The sequence below is a fragment of the Emys orbicularis genome, chromosome 3, assembly GCF_028017835.1.
Source record: "Emys orbicularis isolate rEmyOrb1 chromosome 3, rEmyOrb1.hap1, whole genome shotgun sequence".
In the NCBI taxonomy this organism is placed as follows: domain Eukaryota; kingdom Metazoa; phylum Chordata; order Testudines; family Emydidae; genus Emys; species Emys orbicularis.
Window position 1 is genome coordinate 174,260,173 of NC_088685.1, and position 24,874 is coordinate 174,285,046.

The 24,874-nt window shown below is 41.8% G+C and overlaps 2 protein-coding genes across 2 annotated transcripts in view; one reads left to right on the forward strand and one right to left on the reverse strand.

Annotated features, from left to right (window-relative positions):
- Positions 1-1,410: 1,410 nt before the first annotated feature.
- Positions 1,411-4,115, reverse strand: TBCC (tubulin folding cofactor C). The gene has a single exon (XM_065400629.1). The coding sequence runs from the start codon at positions 4,113-4,115 to the stop codon at positions 2,988-2,990; it is 1,128 nt and encodes a 375-aa protein (XP_065256701.1). The 3' UTR covers positions 1,411-2,987.
- Positions 4,116-4,212: 97 nt separating this feature from the next.
- BICRAL (BICRA like chromatin remodeling complex associated protein) overlaps positions 4,213-24,874 on the forward strand; it is a 64,248-nt gene continuing 43,586 nt past the window's right edge. The window contains exon 1 of the mRNA XM_065401052.1: positions 4,213-4,232. The gene's annotated coding sequence lies outside the window, so the exon portion shown is untranslated. The remainder of the gene's footprint in view (positions 4,233-24,874) is intronic.

Genomic DNA, 24,874 nt, shown 5'->3' on the forward strand with positions numbered 1-24,874 from the left:
TGTGAGGCCAGCAAAATGGATTTTACTAAGAGTATTAGGAATGACTAGGGTCAATGGTGAACTTTTCATGCTGCACTGTGGACGCCAGAGCCCTGACTTCGAGCCCAGGGTAGAAAAGTCTTAATCTAGGCTTTACCAGTATAGATACTCAGCCCCAAGTTCTCTAATCCTGGGTCTACTGACTTGAGTCCCATTAACACCGGGCTTACATTGCAATAGAAGCATACCCTTTTTTCCTACACAAGACCTGAAGTATGGGTAACCTATGCTGGGGAAATAAGGGGGCTCTTTATGTCTCCTCGCTCCTCTATGTGGGCACAAAGTGGCTTATGACTGTGCCAAAAGTTAAGTCACTGAAAAATGAGAATGAATTTTTGATGAGTATTTTGCATTATTCACCCAATTCTAATCTGCTGTTTTACAGAAATTAAAAGGCATTTAATTTGACTGCAAGCTGCTCCTATGTTGACAATTTTGTATCCACCAGATACAGAAACTAAATTTGAACCTTTATGTTTATATACACTACACTGATCATTAAACATTAGTGCAGCTTTTTTAGACACAATACTGTTGTTCATTCAATTCCTTTACTTAGAGTAATTCCCAGGCAGGAAAAGAAGATTCTACATACAGTAGAGACAGCCTCTGGGAAGGGCGAGGGGTTGTGAGACTAACCATATCACTTCTATATTTATATATACACAGAATTCTTTGCATGAGCGAGTGATCTCTTAAACTCAGTCCTCAAGATAGTCACTTCAAACTGAATTATGATGCTTCATTTCATACTGTCAAAGCTATGTGCCCTAGGCAGTGCAATCATTATGGCAAACCTTTAGAGGGGGAATAGTAGTTTGTATTCAACCGCATTATTACTAATTGTCTGAAAATTCTCTTCTGAAATTTTAGCTTTCCTCCATGATTACAAGACCCAGAATTTTCTTAAGAGAAGGCATTGAGAATTGGCAACTCACTTCAGTGATTTCTGAGAGGGTGCCAGTCTCTGTAATCCATCTTTAGGCTTTCCTCCCTTTGTTGATTATTCCTGGGGGAATTCTGCACCACTGTGCATGCACAGAATTAATGTCCCCCCCAGATTTCTTTGCAGAAAAATGACTTTTTGACAGGGAAAGTGCAAGAGCAGTCACGCACCACTCCCTAGCTGTGGAGGTACATCGTTTCAGGCACCCAACACAGAACTACAGCAGGAAGTGAAGAGGACTTGTTTATTGTCAGTGCAAAACTAAGTAAGTAAATTGGGGGGGGGGGGGGGAAGGGAGAGAAAAGAGCACTCATAGTAAAGAGCAAATGTGATTCTTTACCACAAGTAGAGCTTGTTATAAGATGTCACATCTCAAATTGTGTAGTCTTAGAATGTCCTTTACAGTAGATACAGACCCCGAGAACTATTTTCTTTGAACATATTTATTAGACTGCCAAAAAAGTTTCCACATCAGCAGAAAATTAGACAAAATAAGGACTGAGTTAAATACAGTTGCTAAAGTACATTCATGGTATTATACCTGAAACTGTGAGCCAGAAGATGTAAGTTAGTACAAGTAAACAAAACTGCAAAGTTGTGAAAATACCCTCTTTCATTTACAATTTGGGTTTGGGGGTAACAACTTTATTCTGGAAAGGAAACAGTGAATTAGTGAGACTATGTTTGTTCTTGAAAACAGTCAAGAGTAACTTCAACTAGATACTGCTTTACAGCGATTATGAATGTGTTTGATGTTTTAAAATATTGCACTTCAGCTCAGAAAGCATAGGTTTTTTTCCCTCCCAGTAGGCAAGGCAGTTTTTATATTTAGCTACACTAATATTTTAGATTAGAGATGTTACAATGGAATGACTTTTGAACAAGGCAGTTCTGTTTCAAATTTCCACACCCTTATACCATCTGTCCTACTTGTAAACACAATGAGCACTTTCAAGGGAAGTTCCTGTATAGTTTTTTTTAAACTAAACTAAAGGACAAAGGCTTGCAGACTATTCCATGTTGTCTTCTAATGTAAGTACATAATGCTACACCATGTGGAGTGCTTTCTGAAGGGCTACTGCCACATCTTCACCAAAATAGGCTTTGGTAAATAGCCTATGCAACTTGCCTATACACAAGAGAAGGTATCAGTACAGACAATAGATCAAGAGTTTGTAGTTAAAATTCTTTGTTGTGGGGGAGGAGGAGGAGGAGAGGAGAGGAAGCTCTCTAAACCAATCTCCTCCCCAAACATTTCACATCAATTCAACCCCTTTAGGCAACTAAATATAGCCTCCCACCAGGAAAAGAGGGAGGTTCTTACCTTGGTGGCCAACATATTGTAAAAGCCTAGTGAGGACAAGGCAAGTTGTAGTTTTCACCCATGTTAGCAGACCAAAGTAAATCCTAGACCTGGTATATGCTGAAAATTTAGGCTGACCTAACTACATAGCGTAGGAGTGTGAATTTAAATCAACCTAAACCCCAGTGTAGACAGCACTTGGTCAACGGAAAAATTCCACCTCTCTAAAAAACTTTTACCACATTACCTACCATGAAGAACACACACTAGTGAAGACAGGGTTGTAGATTGTAATATGCTATAGAACTCAGGAGTCTAAGCATTAGATTTCCTGGTCCACTGAAATGTACATTACCACAAGGCAATTCAGATTTTATCCAGTTGAACAACAAGTAGGCAGCAGCATACCTTTATTTAGAGGCCCATTCCCAGTGAGCAGGGAAACAGTGTACAAATCACAGAAGCCCTAAAGAGCTGTCACAGGGATACTGCAGTGGTTACCAGCCTCTAGCATAGCACATCAATTTATAGCAGTTTAGAACAAGTAGTTTAATCCCACATTATAATTCAGCATTTAAAGACCCACAAACTGCTATTGATTAAGTTGTTTTAGAATGAATCATAGTTAGTTTTATTTGCAGCTATGCTGGGACCTGCTGATCAGTCACAAGTTTCAAGTGTTTCCTTTGCAGCCTCCATTCAGTCCCACTGGGTGATTCTGTCCTGCTCAGGGATCACGCTCCAGTTGGGCGAGGGCTCATCTCTGGCCAGCCAGTCAAAGTCATCCACCAGGTTCCAGTTGTTCCTGCCTCTGTCCAGCCCGGAGGACTCGTAGTCGCCCTCGATGCCTGGGTAGCTCCAGGTGTAGGGGGCGAAGCGGACGCCACTGCAGTCCTCCACGATAGCCCGGCTGGTCACCTGCACGTAGATCCGGGTGTCCCGGGTGCGGTGGGTGCGGAGCTGCTGGCAAGCCAGGACCAGGAGGCAGTCGCTACACCCGTCCACCAGCACCGAGGTGGAGACGGGCCCACAGAACACGGTGCAGCCCCGGCAGTCCCGTACCCGGAGCGTGTTGGGGTTGCCGCGGAGCAGCACGCGGCAGTCGCTCAAGTCGGCCAAGAGCACATCGCGCTGCAGCAGCTCCGAGGGGCCGAGCTCCAGTGTCTGGGCCTCGGCCTGGCTGAAGCCGCACAGCGGGGGGCCGCTCCCTTCGCCCTCCGCGGGCAGCTGGCCGGCTGGGGCTCGCGGCGGGACGGACTCCGCGGGCAGCTGGCCGGCCGGGGCGGCAGGCGGGGCGGACTCCGCCTCCTTCCTGCGGGCCCGGAAGGCGAATCGCTTCTTGGGCTGCAGCTGCTGGCGCTTGGCCGTCAGGGCCCCCTGGAGCCGGCTCAGCGCCTCCTGCGCCTGCCGCACCTCGTACGGCGCCAGGAAGCGGACGCTGTCGGTGAGGAGCTTCTGCAGCCCTTGCAGCCGGGCAGCTGCCTCCTCCAGCGACTCGGGCCGGCCCGCCGCATCCTCCTCCTCCTCCGCCTGGCCCGGGCCGGGCCCCAGCAGCGCCTCGATGGCCGCCCGCTCCCGGGAGAAGGCGGCTACGAAGAACCCGCTCTGCTCCTCCTGCACCGCCTGGGCCGCCTTCTCCTGCCGCCGCCGCTCCGCTTCCCGTTGCCGCTCCGCCTCCCGCCGCTGCAGCCGCTCCGGCACCGCCGCAGCCCGCGGCCCCAGTGGGGCAACGCCACCGCCAGAAGCTGCCGGACCCCGCTCTGTGGCTGCTGCCTCCATCTTCTCTCCCGTCCCGCTGCTCCGCCTCTCACTAAGCGGCCTGCTCATTGGCTCCCGTCACCCTGGGCTGGGTCCCCGCACTCGATTGGCGGCCGGCCTTTCAGGAGGGGGGGTGGGCGTGGCCTCGTGTGTTTTTAAAGGGGCCGGCGCCTCTCTGCGGGAAGGGTGAGTCTCCGCATTAGACGTGCCCGCCTGTGGGTTTGTTGTTATTGGGCTTCCGAAATTAGAGCCAGGCCGTAAATAACCCCGCGTGACCCCCTCCCCCACTCACCCGCGCGCGCGGGGCCGGTCCCCTGCTGAGCCTGGCGGAGGCGGAGGCCGCGCGACCAGTAGCAGCAGGTGCGCGCGCTACTCGCCGGCAGCGCGGCGTGGCCCTGCTCCTCCGCCCAGGAGCCGCCTGCTCGCGGCGGGCCCCGGCAGGGGGGCAGCCTCGGCCGCGCCAGGCTTCGCCCGTCAGGAGAGACCCCGCGGGGGTGACGGAGCTTCGGCTCCCCCCTCTGGCTGGTCCCTTCCCTCTAGGTGCTGCGGTCCCCAAGCCGGGGCCTTCCTGCCCTGCTGCAGCAGCGCCAACTCCCCCCCTCCCCCGTGGGGGAGGGAGTCTGCTGAGAGCAGCCGTAGGACAGTGGGCCTGGGACGTGTCCCTAGAAAGGCTGGGGCTGCGCGTCAGGCGTGGGCCGGGGTAACCCAACACCAGGAGCAATAAGGGGCCAGAGCCGAAATAACCCTGACACTGTCTCCCCTGCCACGCTGCAGGCTGCCCCCGCAGCCTGTTCCCTCCACAGAGCCTCTTCCGTTCGCCTGTCAGTTCAGTTCGCTTTGAAGATGGGCTGCAGGGAGGTTTTCTTCCCGCTTCCTGTTTTCTTCCTTCCGTGACTTGTAAATAATTTGCGGTCTGAGGCGTTGTCGTGACTAGAATGTATTTGACGTTCAAAATAAAGTCTGGCCTAAGCGAGTGATGGCTGCCCACTGAATTATGTTATTTTTATTGTGAATTTCTATGTATTATGAATGTCTTGGCCCTATAGACTACAAAGAGGAAGACCTGGGCTGTGCCCCTGAAGGAACTTACAAAATAAATGGACAGGTATTAAAAGTACTGTCAAAGTTAAGACAGAGTACACTGGATACCTAGGTCTTAAGGAGGCTCCAGTATCAAAGTGGTATAGATAAGACAAACATTGGTAGTACTTCCTGTACTAAATTTCATTTGGTGCAGATATGTGGTGCTGGCTGATTGTAGTGCACATGCTCCTCAGAACTATTCCTTGGGAATCAAGTGACTTTTTCAAAAAGTCAAATTTTCAAATGGAGTATTTGGATGCACAAATAAACAAGGATCTAAGTAGCCATTTATATGTGCAAATGCTCAGTTTGACTGCACCATTGCAGTTGTGTTTTTCATGATTGTGCATCTGACTTCTTGATTGTCTGTTTTATTCAAAAGGGAAGGGTACAGGTGAAGGGTGTGCATGTGGGTCCTAATGTGTTTAGAGGTAAGAAGCTGTTGGAAAAATATAGACCTACCAAGGATTTCTCTCACTCTGTTATTCTTTTTACTCTGTTTCTTACATTTATTTTACAGTCAAGGCATATTTTTAAAGTATGTTTGCTGCTGAAGCTACAGAAATAAAGTAAGCCTGCTGGCTTCACAGTAGAAATATAGTCAGCTGTCGCCGTGAGTTGGCAATTCTCAGCAGAACATATATTTTTTTGGTTAAACTAATGTTCTATAACAAAGGAAGTTTATATAGTATGAGGAAGATTGCTTTATAAAAAAATAAATCTTAACGCCTGTTCAATTTACCGTTTGCCATCTTCCTCTTTGCATGTAGAAAATGCATAAAATAAACAATTATCAAATCCCCCCAACAACCTTAGAAACAATCCATTAAAATGAAAATGTGAAATAGTCAGAGAAAGTGGTCTGGGTTTGATATCTTTTATTTGGACAATATCTGTTTTTTATCTGCTATAACTGATTGCCTGTTACAGTTAGGAGTGGGCATTGAATCTGACTGACTTCTTTGTAAGCTATAATATTTTGTTTATTGGAGAGACTGGGTTTGATTTTTGTGTCAAAAGTAAAATTACAGTATTAGCTTCTAGGGAGTATTTGTATGGGACCTTGCAGGTAGTAAAGGCAGTCCATTTTGGACCATGGAGGAAGAGGCAGTAAAGAAGGAAGGCAGTGAAGTGCCCTTCTTTCTTGTTTTGCAAAAGCTTAAGTTTTTAAGGGTTCTGCATTGCAATGGAGAGGGGGTATTGGTGGAATAACTTTGATGTTATGATTTAAAAATTGAAGGATGAATGTTTGTCTAGTAAGATAAGTACTTCACAGCAGGTTTGTAAGCATGAGGCGAAAGTAACACAGTAATTGCAGTGGAGTCACATTGCTTTCTTGTAATTGATTTCCAGCATACCAGAGGTAATAGTCTATTCAGATGGAATATAGAAGGGTAATGTAGTGTTTAATGCATTCCAGCACTTAGCTATCTCAACACTGCAAAGTTAATGGGTCCAGAATTCTGCTTGTAAAGGAAGAACATAAGAGTTTTTGAATCTTATAAGAAATATCTCTTAGGCTTTGGAAAAGGAGAGTGCTGAATCATGAAAACTAGAAAGAAATTCTGAAAGCCTCTCATTTCCCCCCTGTTTTGTAGGAATTATGTCAGTATAAAACATAAGTTAACTGAAATACATCAAGATGTCCTAGAGAGACACTTATGCCAATTAACAGCAGAAACAAATCCATCCCTGGTGTAACTGCTGTGGAGTTACATCAGACATTAATTCAGTGCAATGAGCTTAGTGTAAAAATAAATAAAATTTTCCTTCAACATTGTTATTTTTTCTTGTTTCTGTTATTAAAAATAAGAGGTAGATGTATGTTATGTGTCACATGACAGGCAGAGTTTCCTACCTTATGCTCTCACTGATGTAGGCAACACAAATAATGCAAGTGTACAATGATAAAAGCACTTATCTATGAACACGATAACTTTGACAAAAAACAGTTTCGTCCCATTTCTCAGCATCTCAGGAGAGAGCTTTTGAGAGTGCTGTATTGAAGTCTCAAGTTACGAATACTTCATTACCTTTACAAAATTGTGTACAATCAATTGTTTTGTGCTAGAGGAAATGTCAGAAATAACCAGACACTAAATTACATTTGTCAAAATACATTAAATAAGTACTTCTTGTGATGCAATATAATTTTTTATTGTTTACTCATAAAACTTGATAATCTTATCAGGGGAGCGTCCTGCAGTTTACTGATGGTACAAAGTAGCAAGAGCCAACTGTATTTGTGAGTATGAGATTCACATAGAGAATGAAATTTTTTTGACGCTGTTAAGCCACACAAATGATCTATGGTGTTAAGAGGCTAACCAAAGTACTTTTGTACCAGTGAGTTACATGGATATCAGAGGGTGACACTGTATACTAGTAATGAAAGATTACAGAGAAAGGAGCAACAAAATCCTTTCCTTCAATTTTCTCATCTAGAAGTTACAACTTTCCTTTCCTCATTTAGAATTTCAGATTTCAGTAAATAATTATTAGTACAGTATTTTTTGTAGGAGCACCGAGAAACTCAAAGTTTTCCCATTATTCAGACCTGTCTGTGACACCTCTAATTAAGGTTGCACTTTCTATTTTAAGCCCCTGCTTTCTGTTTATAACATTGCCAGACTTTAACCATTTGAGTTGAAATTTTCCATGCTTGTTCTTTGCCTCGGACTGAATTTTGGGGGGAATTTTCAGCAAAAACAGTTTATCTGTTTCTGAGACCATGGTTGGCAAAACTACCTATTTTTCTCTAATCTTATTTTTTGGTAACTGTTTCTTTGAAGAGTTCTAGCGGCTTCATGCTTTTGAGTGGGGAACTTGAAATTTGGCAGGTGGATGGGCCGTGGTTAGGAAGATGTCTTTTGTTGTCTCTTTTTGACAATCCATCCTGACTTGGTTTAGTTCTAAGCTTCTGAAATTACTGAGCATGTGCAAATAGCAGAGCTTTTTAGATGCTGCTGAAGTCTTTGAACATTCTGTTAACCACAAAGCTGTCGGTGCTTTAGACAGACCTTCATCTGTACTGAGCATGCACCAGCTCTATGGAGCTCTTAAATGTCACTTGTTTTAAACATGCTCCCAGGCCCTGCTTAATCTTTATCACATTGTTACAGATATAGACCATTATCTACATTTGAAATGCTTTGATTTGTTTTTTTTTTATGTATTGATTCACGGCCTCTTGAAGAAAGAACTAGTGAACAGAGAAATACATTAGAATGTTGATTCCACTAGTACAAAAATATTAGACTATGTCCTTTGTGCACATTAATTTGGATAACAATTAATCGAGGTTACATTTTTTAGGGAAATATGTTCTTAAAAATTAACCTTAAGGTAACGCTCTTGCTTTTGGGTAAGAAAGTTATTATGGGTATGTCTACACTGCAGCTGGGAATAAGCCTCCCAGCCTCGGGAAGACAGACTTGGGGGCTTGAGCTAGCATGCTAAAAATAGCATTTTTTTAAATGATTTGCCATAATTTGCCACTATTACTATGCCATATAGTACTGTTCAGGTGAAAATTAAAGATTGCATTGCACTTTTGTCACTACTTAAAAACTGTAGGGAATAACTCTATAAATCTGTCCAACAGTATCTGTCTGTCAAATAGGATTGTTTTATCCAAGACCCAAAGCTGCCCCACCAAGGAACACGGATAATGTGGCTCTGTGTGGGCATAGGAGTCCTGCATTGTTCTGAGTCTCGGGTTGGGGCATGACAGTGTGTGAATTGCTGATGGCTGCATAATGGATGCTGCATTGGTCTACACAACCATTGCACTACAAGGGTCTGATTCCAGTTTACACTAAGGCCCTTTTACACAGCTCTGGAACTGATGGGGCCTTAAAGTGAGCATATGAATTATATTTAAACTCACTTTAAGACCTTTTTACACTGCACACTTTACATACTTTAAAAGGGCCTTACTGAAAATGAGAATCAGCCCCCTAGTACATAACACATTATTGAAAGCACTTTTGGATACTTTGCATGTGAAAAGCTCTATATAAAACTAAAATTCTATTCTATTTTAATGCAGTTTCATATTTTGTTTTGTAAATATAATTTATTAAATCTTTTCAAAAAGCCAAAGTGATCACATGATAGAGGCAATTATAAAGACAGTTCCTGCCAGCATATGTATAATTAGGATATTGTGTTAACATTTCCATTATTAATACCTGTTTCCAGAATTTTTAAATTCATTATAATTCACTGTGAGCTGAAACTTGGTATAGGTCTCCCCCTGGAAGCACTTTTTTTTCTTTATTCCTCAAGAGATAGAGACTTCAAACCCTTCTATTGGTCCTGTTGACACCCTGATTTTTCCCACTTTGTTCTCTTCCTTTTGGATATGTATACCTTTGTCTGTGTAATGTACGCTTGAGGGATAGGTCCATCCCCACTTGTTCTTACTAATCAAGTTTCTGTTTCTGTGTCTGCATGGCCAGGCATGTGATTCTTATGTTTTGGCTCTGCAGAGACAATGTAATGAAGAGGAATATGCCCTAGCCTTTTCCACATTACTTTTTGTATTTTCTCCTGAGAAGCCCTGCGCTCCAGTAATTCTTTTTGGTGAAGGTGATTTTAATGTACGCTGCTTTTTCAATCAACTAGAGTGTGACACTAGGATTTGACATAGGATACCTATTTGCGCTGCTTTTAATGTTTTAGGGCTTCTGTTTATATTTCTAATTTAAAAGGATTTAAAATTAAAACTAAATACTGAGGACCAAATTTTTTTCTGATATAAACAGGTGGAACTTAACTGAATTAAATGGAGTTGAATTTAAAATGTTGCAGGTCATTAGTCTGTAATATGGGCAACTCCCTTCTAATATATATTGGAAATTTGAAAAAAACCCTAAAAGAGTGAATCTGAAAACTGTCTACTGTCTATTCCCATTACATAAGTAGTTCCATTGATTTCAAGTCTGGATCTTGCTGCTTTTCATTCTGATTTTTATTATGCATAGGGAACAGAGTGGCTTAGATTCTCCAGTGCAACAGTGAAAGCTCTCACAGGTACTGTAGATAAGCCATAAAAAGCCTAAATTGCTAGATAAAATTAGATGAGTGGTAATGGGTTATGAAGTCTTTCACATGTGGGTCCTTGGTTTAATCTGGCCTCAGTAATGACTGAAAGTAGTTACCAATTTACTATTGGTTTCTGTATGGAATACATGAAATTCAGCCTAGTTTCTAGTGGTGAAAACCATCATCACAATATCACCTGGCAACATGATGATATCATTGAAGAAGCCAAGGATTGAATTGGAATCAAGACTGCTCTATGCTTTTAGCCCTAGAAGTGTTTTTTCTTGTCAAGGAGCATCAGCAGGGCAATATGGGAAAGATTGCATTACTACCTCCCATGCTGTAGTGAATAATGGTAGACTAGAGATTTAGCATTCTGTGGATTAAGCTTTTAGTTCTTGTTATTTAGCACTTAAATTCAGTTAATTTTTGAAATCAGACTTTAACTGTACATTTAGTGTTATGAAATTTTAAAAATTTGTACCACTGTTGAAACCCTTTATAAATAAAAATAATCTAGTATCTTCCATTTTATTATAGAGTTTTAAGTGGCAAACATTATATTAAGACTGAAATTCCACTTTTGTTGTAAACCTGTGTTTCACATGCTCAAATCTCTATCAAAATGTTTTAGAGGTGAAATTTCATGTTTGCAGGAAGGGAGTTAGCACAGATCTGGGGCTTAGCAAAGGTCTGGAAGACACAAGATGTGTTTCTGTTCCTGGCACTGACTCGCTGTGTGATTAAGTTGGTTAATTCCCAAATTTTTAATTATCTCTGCTAATTTTGAGTGCTCAACTTGTGATACCTGGGGACTGATTTTCAGATACTGAACTCCTGCAGTTCCCACTTCAACTGGAGTGAGTGCGCAGCTCCTCTGAAAATTTGGTCTTAGGTGTCTAAAGCTGAGCATCCAAAAACGTAGGCATGCAAAACTAGAGGCAACTTTTGAGTGTTTGCCCCTAAACTTCTCTGCTACAGTTTCTCCTTCTGTAAAATAGTTAGAATATTCATCTGCTTTATAGGTGTATTGTGAAGGTTAGCTAATTGTCTCATTTGTAAAGCACTTTGAGATCCTTGGTTGATAGACTTGATAAGTGCGAAGTAGTTATATATTTGGTCTCAACTAAAGATTGTGTTTTGAATATCTATTTAAATAATGAAGATATATAAGACAATGTCAAGGCATTTATTTATAAATAAATAGGACCCAATCCTCCATGCCACTACCTTAAATGCAGGTTCCATATCATGCATGTGGAACAGATTGGACCCTACTGCAGTATTTTTCAAGTTAGTGCTATCATGAAACATAGACTGTCAAATCTTCAAATCTCCATTTACAGGGATTACACAATGATTCTCTGCTATAAAAGCTGAAAAAGATAAGAGGTGTGTGGCTCATTAAGAGCTAGTTATCATACTTGGCTCAAAACAATGGCCCAATCTTGCATACTTTTTTACAGGAAAAAATTTCTTAATTTTTTTTTTTTTGCCTGAACAAGGACTGGGCCAGAATAAAGTGTAGGGATCGGGTCAGAAAAGTACAGTTTCTTTTGTCTGCCAGTGTTTGTTTAATTATATAGAGCCCAATGTTGCAACCCTTATTCATGTTGAGTAGTACTTGAAGTCAATGGGACTTTACATGTGACTAGATGGTTCATGTGCGTGTGCACTGGGCCTCAGCCTAGAGCAGTGGTCCCCAACCTTTTTCGTCTGGCAGGCGCCAGACGACGAGCCACGGAGGACCGTGGCGGTGGACGAGCATCCGCCGAAATGCCGCTGACAAGTGGCGACAATAGGCGTCGCCACCGAAATACCGCAGGCAAGCAGTGTCATCAAGAGGCGTCGCCGCTGAAATGACACCGAAAATCGGCGGCATTTCGGCGGATGCTCGTCTGACGGCCAGTACGTGGGCGCACTTAGACGCCCCGGCGGGCGCCATGGCGGGGACCCCTGGCCTAGAGGGTTCTGGCTTTTAATGAAACCCTTAAGATCCATTGAAGACCTCTGAGAATTTATGGGCCAAATCCCCTGGCACTTCTGGAGCAAGGGCCAGGGTAAACCCTGTGTCCCAGATGGAAGAATTAGAAGGGAAGCTCTCAAGTAAAAAGATGCAGTTTCTATTTTCCTCAGGATTATTCTCGCTTAGGAGAGAATAGGATCCAAAATAATTTAGCAGTGGAAGTATACTACAGCAATTACTACTTTGCATTTATTCAAAAATATCAAAATGACTTAAAGGTAGGTAAGTGATATTGTTCTCTTTTAACAGGTGGTGAAACTGAGGTGTTTGTTTAATTATATAGAGTGATTGTGAGCCAAATTTTCCAAAGTGACCTTTAATTTTGAATGGTTCCATTTCTGGCTGCACAACTTCAGGCACATTGGTCCTGATTTTCAGAAGAGTTGAACACCTAAAACTCCAATTGTGAGCAGCTGGTGCTCAGCACCTCTGAAAAGATACTGTGTTAATAGAGGGAATCATAAGTACCTAGATAACTTGGAAATGAGGGCTTAGGTGTTTGCAGTTGGACACCCAAAAATAGAGGCCACTAATAAAACTTGGACGTAAGTGATGTACCCACAATCTCTCAATGAATCAGTGGGAGAGTCCGAAATGAACACAGGATTTCTTTTGACTCCCATTATCTACTGATGTTGCCTCCCTTTTATTTAATGTCTTTCCTGCTACAATTCTACTCAACAGCAGGTGCTCCATCATGTTTCTGCTTTTTTCTTGCAACCCACTGGTGCTTAGCTTCTGAATTACACCTTTAATATTGCCTACTTGAGCTACATCCTGAATGGTGTATATCCTATGTCAAATGCTGATTGTGCCTTTGCTGTGGTGGGCCCTAAGATGTGGAACTTGTTCCGCCTTGGCCTCTATTCCAATCCGTTACCCTCACAGGTCAATTTTAAATATCTTACATCTTTTTTTCCGAATTTCTTTTGTATTACTTTTACATAACTGTTGTTGGCCTCTTATGTGCTTATATCCTTATGCTTTCCCTATTTTTCCCAAGGCGGTCAGTGTTTTAAAGAGGATGCTTTTATTCATTCTCTCACTGTAGTTTTATGTGTTTGTTTATTTTATTTGCCAATTAAAAGGAGTACTTGTCCGTTGCTCTAGGTGTTTTTTTGATGATCCTTAAATGTACAATTGTGAAAGAGATTCTTCCAGTAATCAGCCTTGAGCCGTTAATGGTGATAGTCACAACAACCAACAATAAAACTGCGGCAAAAAACATGCTTAAGCTATCTGGCCAAAGCCTTACTAGTCCTTTGCAGCTAGAGAAAATAACATGGCCCTTGCAGTATGCCCTGAACTTCAATACATTCTGACTATTTCAGACATTCAGGGGAGGGGAAGGAGCTCCAAAACTAAGGGGGCCTCCTGGTTAACACCCTGTCAGCAGCCCCCTCTCTTTTACAGTAGTGGGGCTCTAGCTCAGGTGCCCCCACTGATACAATTTTGACAGTATAGTACAGGGAGAGAGATGGTCTCTCCAGTAAGTGGCATCTAGGTTAAGTAGGGCTTTCCAGGTTAAAATCAACATTTTAAATTCTACCTATTATTTAACAAGTAGCCAGTGTAGATCCAAAACCATGAGTATAATGAGCTCATGGCAAGATATCTAAATTAGCTGCTGAGCCCTGCACCAGCATCAGTCTCTGGATAGATTTAAAATGTAGTCCCATCTAGAGCACGTTGGGGCAGTCTAATCTGGAGGTGGCAAAGGTGCGGAAGACAACTGCAAAATCTAAATCTGATAGAAACAGTTTCAATTTTTTAGCTGCGTATAATGGGCAGGGTAGGGAGGGGACAAATCTGATTTGGTTGTAGTTGCTGCCTGATCTTCTGATAGCTTGGAATCTAGCCAGACTCCTAGACTCTGCACCTGTTCCACAAATGATCAACATCAACAATTTGCCTAATTCAGGCAGGCAGAAATTATCTTTGCCATCTCTTCTGGTTGTTTCCTCTAACAACCAACATCAGTCTAGTCTAAGCAGATAGCTCTCCTCCACTAAGGCAATTGACCACTCTGGTACTCCTATTCCAAACACCATATCAAGAGTACTGCCCAGCATGAGAGTTGATCCAGCAACCATCTGGCATAGATTTACGATTGTCATGATGGCCATGAACTCTTGAGTTTATTCAGAGAACTTGTCATCCACATGGAGATTGATGTACTCTAATCTCTTACTATCAGCTTTGGTGTCTTTAAACCCACAATGGTGAGCAACCTTAGCAGCTCCTAGAAGGATTCCATTGTGCAGCAGGGTGAGTAACAGATTAACACCAATCTCATTGTAACACTGTTCCAGGACTCTCAGAGAAGCAAGACATAGCACGCTATATATGTGATCAGTTTTGGAGTAGATTTCTTGCATTTTTGGTTGGATGTAAACAAAACAGTTACACCACACTGATCTTCTTTCATTTCATGCTGGCACTGAATACTCAGCTGAAGTATTGTCCAAGCATGTTTTGGCAAACCTGCAAAGTCAGGGGCCTCATCTTTCACTGAATCCTGAATCGTTCATTCAAAGTTGAACCTGCAATAATCGGTAGGACAAGATCATTGTACATTGACATCCTCTCCTTTTGAGAACAATTTTGGTATAGCCAAAAAAGTCAAAGTCAAACATTTCAATAATATGTATTTTCCCCTCTTTGTCTCCCCCTTCCCACTATCACAGGGTTCAAGGGACCATCCCCCAGGCCTCCAAATCCCAGCCCATAGAGCATTGCTCCACCTCCGGGGCCACCCTAAAACAACCAGTTAAGAAGGGAACCAGATGCCAGAGCTAGATACCCAAATGCAGAACTCAAACCGAACAATAGAATGCATTTTGATACTATTATTACCATCCAAACAGTAAAATTATTCTCATTATCAACAGGCCATTTACCCCTGCCTCCCATCCCCAAGCTGAGTTCACCACCCCAAAGAGAGAAAACAAAAAGAAAATAATTTTTATATGTGTTGTACTATTTATTTTATTGTGAATTGTTATACATCATTCTGTCAAGTATCAGGGGGTAGCCGTGTTAGTCTGTATCTACAAAAACAACAAGGAGTCTGGTGGCACCTTAAAGACTAACAGATTTATTTGGGCATAAGCTTTCGTGAGTAAAAACCTCACTTCTTCTGTTAGTCTTTAAGGTGCCACCAGACTCCTTGTTGTTTTTATATATCATTCTGAGTGACTTGGTGGTGGGTATGGGGAGACGCTTCAGAAATAAAACTAGTATTAATTCTGAAAGGACATAATCTTTGTTTTCCTTGTATTACATGTAGTATAATCACCTACTTCTACTTGTCAAATGTTAAGCTCAAGCAAATTAATGATTATATGTCCATAAGAACTTTTCTGTAATCCAAAATGTAGAGGAGGTTTACATTTGCTTTTGAAATATAAGTTAATCATAGTTGTTTCTTTAAAATTACAGCTAATATACTGATAATTTAAAAGTTTAGTTTTTTGTCTAGTTTTGGATTAAAATTATATATATATTTGGCTATAGTAAAAGGCGAGGCTTTGTATTAAAAAATAAGAAAGAAAAGCAAAAGAAATCACTGTTTAATTGGCGTTTTAGAGCAACAGCTGTAAAACTTGCTTGGTGTGTCCTAATTGCCATGAGTAATAGAAAGAGGCTTCGAAAAGTAATCCTTTGCAATGCAATATAATAATTATATTCCAACCAAAGTGCAGTTGTTTTAAAACTAAGTCTGTACTGAACCAGTTAGAGAGCTGGGTGTCACAAATAACAGGTGTGGAGAAATATGTATCAATGTACGCAAAGAAGAGCTATCCTCAGGAAGCAGGGACTGAATTTAGAGCATGAGAGTCCCCAAGAAAAGACTCCTTAAGGATAATAAACCTCAAGTGCCATATGACTTTAAATGGGTCATTAAACACAAAGTTTATAGACAAATGATGGAGCACAAATACCAGTTTTCTGTTCTCTTCCAAACATGTCCAGACCTCTTTCCAGACCTGGAAAAATATGTTTTCACAAGCAGCGTGTTTGTATTTTCAAGTCCTTGTTCATTAAATGTGACAAAAAATATTTTTAGTTTTCACTCTTCGGTATACGTTCCCACACAAAAAACTCCACTTAACACTGAGTTAAGGTTAGACTGCTTATCTCACCAACAAAAAACATGAAACATAAGGAAGTATACAGTAAGTCATTCAGCAAATCTTCTACACTCCACTCATCACATCCCCTTCTCAACCACAGCTGCCTCCCTTTCACTACCCACACATCTTCATCCTCAACCTGAACAACCAGCCTTAACTTAGCCATATTTATTGGGTTTGTGTTACTTTCATAAGTTACAGTCTACATAGTTCTGAATGTGGTTTTGTATTGGTTTGTAACTGTGGCATAGTATCAGATTAACAATAGTGGCTGTGAGGATTTTTTAAAAACATTTAGGAAGTTTTGTGAATGGATGATGTATGTTGGTAATTTTTTGCAATTAGGCAGTAATTTTTATGTGGAATTATCAATGTGGTATGTTGGTTTATTATATTTATGGTCAGAGTTCAGGTTGAACATTGGTTGTTCAGGGGGCTGAAGGAGACATGGATCACGTGTGCTGGATGGGAAGTACTTAATGAGTGGAGTGGAGTTGGGGTATTGAATGAGTTTTTACAGTTTGCATTGGAGGATGATGCAGACTAGCAATCTTAACTCAAAGTTTAAAACTGGAATTTCCCAGTTTTGTACATGTGTCAATACAATGTGACAGCTATCCATGTGAACAACTATCTCAGTACTGATATGTACAATCCTCTGCCTTCCCACCAGAACCCTCTTATGCCTCTTCATAGCTCAGCTTCCTTTTTGAATCCTGTAAAGCTGAAATCTTTTCTTCCATGTCATCCTGTTGAGATCTTGTTCCCCTCCATACCTGATTATCTGCATACTCTCACCCCACCAATATCCTTGCTTCTTATCATGGCCCCCTACTTTCCTACTACTTTCAGCTTTTAACTGTTGATCTGTCTATACATATAGATGTATTTGTGGTTTCAAGGAGTAGGGATATGGGGCAGGGGTATGAGGCATACCTTTCAACCAGCTAAGCTCCAAATGTACAATGCCGTGTGACAAAGACCCAAAATTAAGGACACATGCAGGGAATTTAGGATGCTGTGAAACTAATTCCTTTTAATGTAAATAGATAATTCGGTAATCTTTTTCTTGTAATTCTGTTGCGTCTAAATAATTTTTAACAATAAAAGTAAAGGGAGATGCCAAATTTGTGTAGATTGTAGGTCACTTTGGCATTAAAATGAGTGACATCAATCAAAATGAGATATTTGAGGGGCAGGGTAGTGGGCCATGGGGGTTGTAGAGGGAAGAGAGAGCATGTGGGAGTGAATGGGGATGTGGGAGACAGGGGCAGTAGGGGGTGAAGAATAGAGAAATGGGACTTGAGCGCTGGGAGAGACCTGCAGGTGGAAAAGGGGAATGATGTTTCATCACACTGCAGCTTCTCTCCCCTCTATTTCTCTTAGCTCAAGCTCTACTTTTCACCCCCACAGCCTCTCTTCCCCTGCCCCCCACAGTTCACCTCTCCCCCATGTCTCCATATCCCTGCACACCTGCTATAGGTCCTTGCCACACCAAGGATTTCTGTGCCTCCACAACCTTGCTCTGCCCTGCTCCCCACATTTCTGAGCACCACTATTTCTCTTGGTTCCCTATGGTGGTTGAGGAAGTTGGTGGAGCCAGGGAGCAATCAGGATGTGTGTAGTGGGGAATTTGGGGAATAGAATTTTAATTGGGGGAACAGGCTTTGGAGGAACCACATTGGCACTTGAAGGTCTTCCCCATCAGTGCTGGCTCTGTTCCCTGGTGCACTAAGTCAGCGTGGACATGGGGGGCACTTGATGTGATGATACCTCAGTGCAGGGACACCTGCAATTCCCCTTTCAAAAAGGAAGCATTTCTAAATGTTTTAAATGTTAAATTCAATAGTCCTCTGAAAAGTTACTGTTTTAAATCTGAAGAACAAATTCAAACTTTAAAGTGTAGAACAGTGGGATTTTAGTCCTGCTTTAAGTGCAAATCTCATTATTGTCCGAACTATTGAGTCCTTTCCAACTTCTTGTCTTTATTATAAATTATAAACGGTGTAGGCCAAATTCTACTCTGCTTGGATTATTCCTGCAGAGGGGAGTGGGAACTCCAAATGGGTTTGCCACCCAGCAGAAGAGGCAAAGGGTTCTCATCCCTCAACTTGTTGACCCACATAGATCTTAGGAGCAGTAGTGGAGGCAAGGTGCCTCAGTACAGCCATCTACCACTTCATCAGCTCCCGGACCGTGGACAGCAAGGTTATTGCCCTAGAAACTCCCTCTAAGGGGGAGGAAGTGCAAGTTACTGCAGCCTCTACAGTAATTTACATTGGCTTCCTTATTTTTTTTTGACAGAAGACCCCACCAAAAATCATTTGACCCTTCTCCCCTTTCTTCCCACTTTGCACTGCCCCTTCACTACCTGTGGAACCCTAATGGTGGTGCTTTGCAGGACTGTGGAAAAGGAGCCAGTACTTCCCTTCCAAAGCCAGGCTCTCCTCTGCTCACCAAATCAGAAGAAAACATAGGGACCTATATTTGGAGCCCAATCCAATAATTCTTAATCATTCAAAAATCTCATTGAGGTCAATAATATTGAATGGGGTGTAATTCCAGGAAGAGTTTGGCCCAAATGGCATTTTGCCTGAATAAGAACCCCAGAGGTGGTATGCTTTTGTGTGCTTCATTTTGTGTGGGATACGCCCTTTTATAGCTTCATTTTAGGGTGGGATAACTTAAACTATTAAAAATAACATTAACCACATCTACATTTAAAATGAGGACGTTTAGATACTATCTGTACATTAATCAAACATGCAATCTGGCCCTTGGTTTCTCAGAGAGGTTCTACTTACATCACCATAAGCATTTTTTTGAAGTTGGTCATTTTATATAAAAACTGAAAATGAGTATTTTCTGGGACTTAAGAAATAATGAAAGAAAAATAGTGCTGCCAAATAAAGTCTCCAAATCCTGGTCTCTAAAGAGCTTTAACAAAATTAATTTTTAAAAAGGGTGAGGGGAAAAATAATTTTAGTCCACAGCCTATAAACTTTCCTCCCCCTGCTTTTTTTTGTAAATTGCTCATTTATGAAACTGCTTTCACTCAAATAAAAAAATTCTGAAAACTAAAACTTGCAGCAGAAAAAGGAGAAACTGGTCTTTAAAGAGCGATAATAACGTTACCTATAAATCTTTTCAATGTACGAATCAGGACGCAATCCTCAATGAGATTTTTGTAAACAAGACTTACACGATCATATCCAAATTTTATTTTGAAGAAGAATTTATTTTAATGTTACTTTGTTCTGAAAGAAAACATTTCAGCTATTTTAAATTATATTGTACATTAGAAACCCAGATTTGTAAAAGAATAAAAATTATAATATATTAATACTTTTAAGTGAGATAAATAATTACAGAATTCAGTATACCAACAAGTTCACTCCCTGACAAGCTTTGGATCAGATCTTGCCTTTCTAGATTATTCAAAACTTTAAAATCAATGGAAATTCTGCATATGCAGTGGCTTCAGGACTGGATCCGAATGTTCACTTTATTACTGCTGTCAGATATTTCTAATTAAACTTGCTTTTAATTAAGGTATTTTTTGGAGGTGGGACACAAATCCATAATTCACATTTTTTTAAATATAGAAAGGTCAGTAGATTGCAACTTTTAACAGGAAGAAACCTGTTTTATACATCTTTAGATTAAAAATATACAAAAATTGTCCAGTATTTTACAACTTCAGTCTGGAAGAAATCTTGGAGGCTTTCTACATCTTTTTAGGAAAAAATACAAGGTTGTTTTGTTTTTTAAACAAAAATAAAAGAAGTAGATTACAAGTTCTAACTGAAAGTGAACAGCTCAGCTATTTCTAGATGGTCAGATCTACAGTTCTCTTTAAAAAAAAAAAACTTTTTAAAGTGTCTGACTTTAAAAAATGAAGAACAGAGTATTAATTAGAGCTTGGAAAATAATAATAACGTCTCTGTGTGGTGGCTGCGTGTGTCTTTCTCTCTCCGTGTGGCTGGCAACTCCTGCTCTGTGCTGTGCTGTGCTGTGCTGTGCAGTGCTCTCCTCTCTCTCTTTCTCTTTCTCTCTCTCTTCCCCCTCCCTGCCTCCCTCCCTTCTCTCTCTGTCTCTCTCTCTCTCTTACACTGCCAGCCCCTGATGTGATGGCGAAGAAACCCCGTTGACAAGGCACTGCTTTTTCATGACGGTGAGTTTCCCTTTGAGTGTATTATAATTTTGTGATAAAAATTTCAAGGAAAAAAAAACACACAACCTCCTTCCTCCCTTCCTTCGGGGAGGGAAAAGAGAGGGGGGAAATCTATCTCCAGACAGACAGAAAAGAAAGAGGAGCAAATTAACAACCAGGAGTTGCCAAAACCAGGATATTAGGTTTCAGCCCAGAGAGCTATTGGCTCTGGGGCTATGTATATAAATATATATCTAGAGAGAGCGAGAGGGGAGACAGGGAGAAAGAAGAGGGATATTTTGGTGGGTGGTTGTTGGGCAGATGCTAATTCACATGGAAATGAAATATTTATTTCTTTTTCAGCGAGGCTGCGGTGGTGGCTGCTGAGGCCACTTGGAAAAAAAAAAGTTGTTTCTTAAAATAAAGAGGAGAGAGAGGAGAGAGAGAAGGTTTCAGGTCCAGGCTGATAACTGCAGAGAGGGGAGAGGTTTGGGGTGTTTTTTTCCCCTCTTCTTGCTGATGCCATGCAAATGCGGGAGAGGAGGGGAAAAAAGTCTCTTTTAATGACTCATTGATTGAGCTGGTTTAAAATTAGTTGTTGTTGGTCTTTTTTTTTTTTTTTTTAATTTTCCGCCCCCTTGATGGCCATCAAGAGAGGGCTAGAAAGAGGAGAGGGAGAGAGTGTGCGTGCGTGTGTGAGTGTGAGAGAGTGAGGAGCGAGGGGGATAGAGAGAGTGTGAGAGGGAGAAAGAAAAATAATCTTTTCAAATCTCCTCCCTCTTTTTTTCCCCCCTCGTTTCTTTGCTTTTCTCTAAAGCTCTCTGGGCTGTGAAACACTCTTTCTTCCTCCTCCTCAGGAAAATGGAGACACTTCGTCTCTCTCCTGCCTGCGTGGGGCTGGGAAGGATTTTTCTTTTTTTTCTTCACTCCTGGCTTGATTTTCCCCCCGCTACCTGCTTGCACCACCCTGATCTTGTAATGCCTCTGAATTTGTTTCTCTGATGTGTGTCTGCTGCGGATTTATTTTTCATCGGTTTTATTGTAGCCACTAGATTTTGTGGGGTTCTTTGCAGGTTGCTTCTGAATTTGCCTGTCTTCATTTTTTCCACGGCGTGGAACTGAGGATCCCTGGGTGCGCGTGCGATTTTGGGGCGGTGGATTTGAGTTTAATCATCTTTTTTCCCCCCTTTGTAGGATCAGGCTCCCCCCCCGAACGTATTTTCCTGTAATCTCTCTCTCTCTATTTTAAAACGTAATAATAAACCGACTCTCTCTCTAGTAACCCTTTGGGTTTTGCATTTTAAGGGCTGTGTATCTGCTGCTTGGATTTTCTGCGTATCTGGTTCATCGGATTATTCCTCTGAGCATTTTCTGAAAAATCTCGCTTTGAATTTGAGCCCACACCAAACACTGGTGGCGTTATGGAGGGGCTCCACTGAAACCTTCCGAGCTGAGGAAGGGCAAAGTCGTTGTTGGGGTTTATTTTTCTTTTTTTGGGGGGGAGGGGGGGTTGCTTAGTGTTACCTGTTTTCTCCTCCAACCTTAATAAAAAAAAATCCTCTTTCCGATCACGGGGTTGTGGGGAAAGTGCAGTAATCTGGCATCGCATTTTTAAAAACATCCTCTAATTGAAGGGGAATGGTTGTGTTTTTACAGTGTTATTTAATCAGCGGGGGGGGGGGGGGAGGCGAGGGGTGGCTGAGGCCTGACACAGTCTCTGCTCGCCCCCGTCTCGTCAGGATTGCAGTTGAAAGGCGCAAGCCCCGCTGCTGCTGCTGCCTGTGGACTGGGCTGCGTGTTGGCCGCGCGGGGCTGGCTCGCTGTGTGTGACTGGGAGAGCGGGAGAAGATGGCGCTGTCTGGCTGCCTGCCAGCGTTTGTTGCGCAGTTTCACTGTGACTCTCCTCCCTCCTGGCCTCCTCCCCCACAGGCGCCATTTTAAAGCCCTGGGTGGTTGTTGGGGGTTTTCTTTCATGTTTCATTCCACTATGTGGGGCGTCGCCCTCCTGTGCCTATCTCAGGCCATTTCCTTTGCTCATTCAGCCTGTTCAAAATGCTGCTTGTCCAGCAAAGAGCACTTCATTCCTCCTCTCGCTGGTCTCCTTCACTGTGGAGATGGGTGTGAAAGCGCTCGCCCTCTGGGGGGGGGGGGGGGAATGAAAGATCATGTTGCTGAGTCTGTTAAGGAAAAATGACACGGGTATTTATTTTGCTCTCAGTAGCTGTTTCAGGAAGGGGCCCTTACACATCTCCTCCACTTAGATTTTAAGTCTCTTCCCTGCCTCCCCCTTTCAAAGTGTCCCCACAGCCCTTGACTAAGCTGCCACTGCTAGGGGTGAACTCCTGGGAGGTGTGAAGTGCTTTCAAATCCAAATGACTTCTGTGGGGTGTGAGGGAGTTTCTGTGTCCCAGAGGGTGGAGACCTTGTTGTTTAAAGGCTGGTAATGTGAGTGGAATATTTATTTGTTTACCTGTGAATCCAAAATGTGTTCCAAACTTGGGGAGGGAAACACCCCCTCATTCGAAATTCATTTCACAGCGAGATTAAAAGCATTTCTTTCCTTGTGGTGAAGGCTGCTGTCTCAGGCTATGATAATAATCAAAACAAGGCATGTTAATAAATAAAAAAGTAATAGGAATAGAGATTTTTGAAATGTCTCAATACACATGACAAAAATTCTTCATCACTAGAAAGATGATAAAAACCGCCTTTAAATAGCCTTGCAAAATTCTACTTAGCCACATGCCTAGGGCAAGTAACCCATTTGGTGGGTGAGTAAACAACAAATTTTTATTATCCTCTGCAACATAGACATGAATGAGTATTTTGTGGGTGGGGTGGGGTGGGATGGGGAGAGGGCTGGTATGTTTTCATGATCATTTTAAAGACTGATTTTAAAAGAATTTCCCAATGAGAAGGCTCCTGCCCACTGGCTGAAACATGGTAGTTCTGTTATGATGAAATGGGTTTAGTTTTTTGTTTTGGAGCTGTGTGTATTTCAGTGAGACCATTGAAATCTCCCTCCTATTTAAAAAAATAAAACTTTATTCAAATTCTACACAGTTTAAGGTGTACCCATTAATGTGTGCATTTAGAAAAAGGATAAAATCTCTATTCAGGACAAATGAATGAACTCTGTCAAACTGTAAAAAAAACTACTGAAGCATGTGGCATATTGTTTATTTCCCTTTGAATTTTATGCTTTTTGATATATTACAGTATGTCCCTGTCCAACTCAGACCTCTCATTCTTTTATGATGGTACTGAAAGACTTTCTCATTTGGGATCAATTTTAAGGCATTTTTAAAAGCCTTTGCCTATTGGTGATGAAAGGATTTTGAATTGTATTTTCAATGAGAAATTAAACATTTTCCTCATTTAATTTTTTTTAAAACTCTCCCTTTATATAAACTATAATGTCTAGAGCATATCTTGATACAGCCCTATTAATGCTTATTTGTTTTTTTGAAGACAATCCATATTAATGACAGGACAATAAACTCTTCCAAATTCATTATTTAAAGTCAATTAAAAGGGAGTGGAATTCTTGTTTGCTTACCTCTGAATTTTATATTTTTTAATACATGAAAACGTGTCACTTTCAGAGCTGTTATTTTACATTATTTTGCTAAGAATAATATTGAGGGGGTGAAGGAGGAGTCATTTTATTAATAGTACTGATTATTTACACTACAGAATATATCTGATTTGCACTAATGATTGAGAGATCCCTTGTGGATTATTGTACTAATTTGTGCAAATTAGTAAGTAAGTGACAAAAATACGGTAACAATACCAAGGATACTGTGTCAGTAACTGCTCAATCCTGCAAATGCTTAAATACATGCATATGTTTACTTGTGAGTAGTTTCAAACATTTACAGGAATGGGACCTAAATGTACGAAGGGCATTTTAATAAGCGTCATTTTGGCCTGGCCTCCACTTGAAAGTTTTGCTGGCACAGCTGTGTCAAAATTGTGGAAAATTGCATCCTTAATCAACCTACCTGTGTTAGCAAAAGCCCCTGTATAGCAGGGCCGCCCAGAGGATTCAGGGGGACTGGGGCAAAGCAATTTCGGGGGCCCCTTCCATAAAAAAAAAAGTTGCAATACTATAGAATAGAGAATTTTTTCACTTCAAGGTCCCAGAAGCAAAGACAAGGTTTTCATCTCGAGGGCAAAAGACCAAAAACATCAAGACACTTGATCACGGCCTTGGATAGACCAAGAGACTACCTACACTTGACCAAGAGCTCTTGTGGGGGCCCCAGTGGGGCCTGGGGCAAATTTCCCCCCTCCCCCCCCCCCCTCCCCCCGGGCGGCCCTGCTGTATAGATGCAACTATACCAGTAAAAAAAAGTCCTTTTGCCAAGGTCTAGGC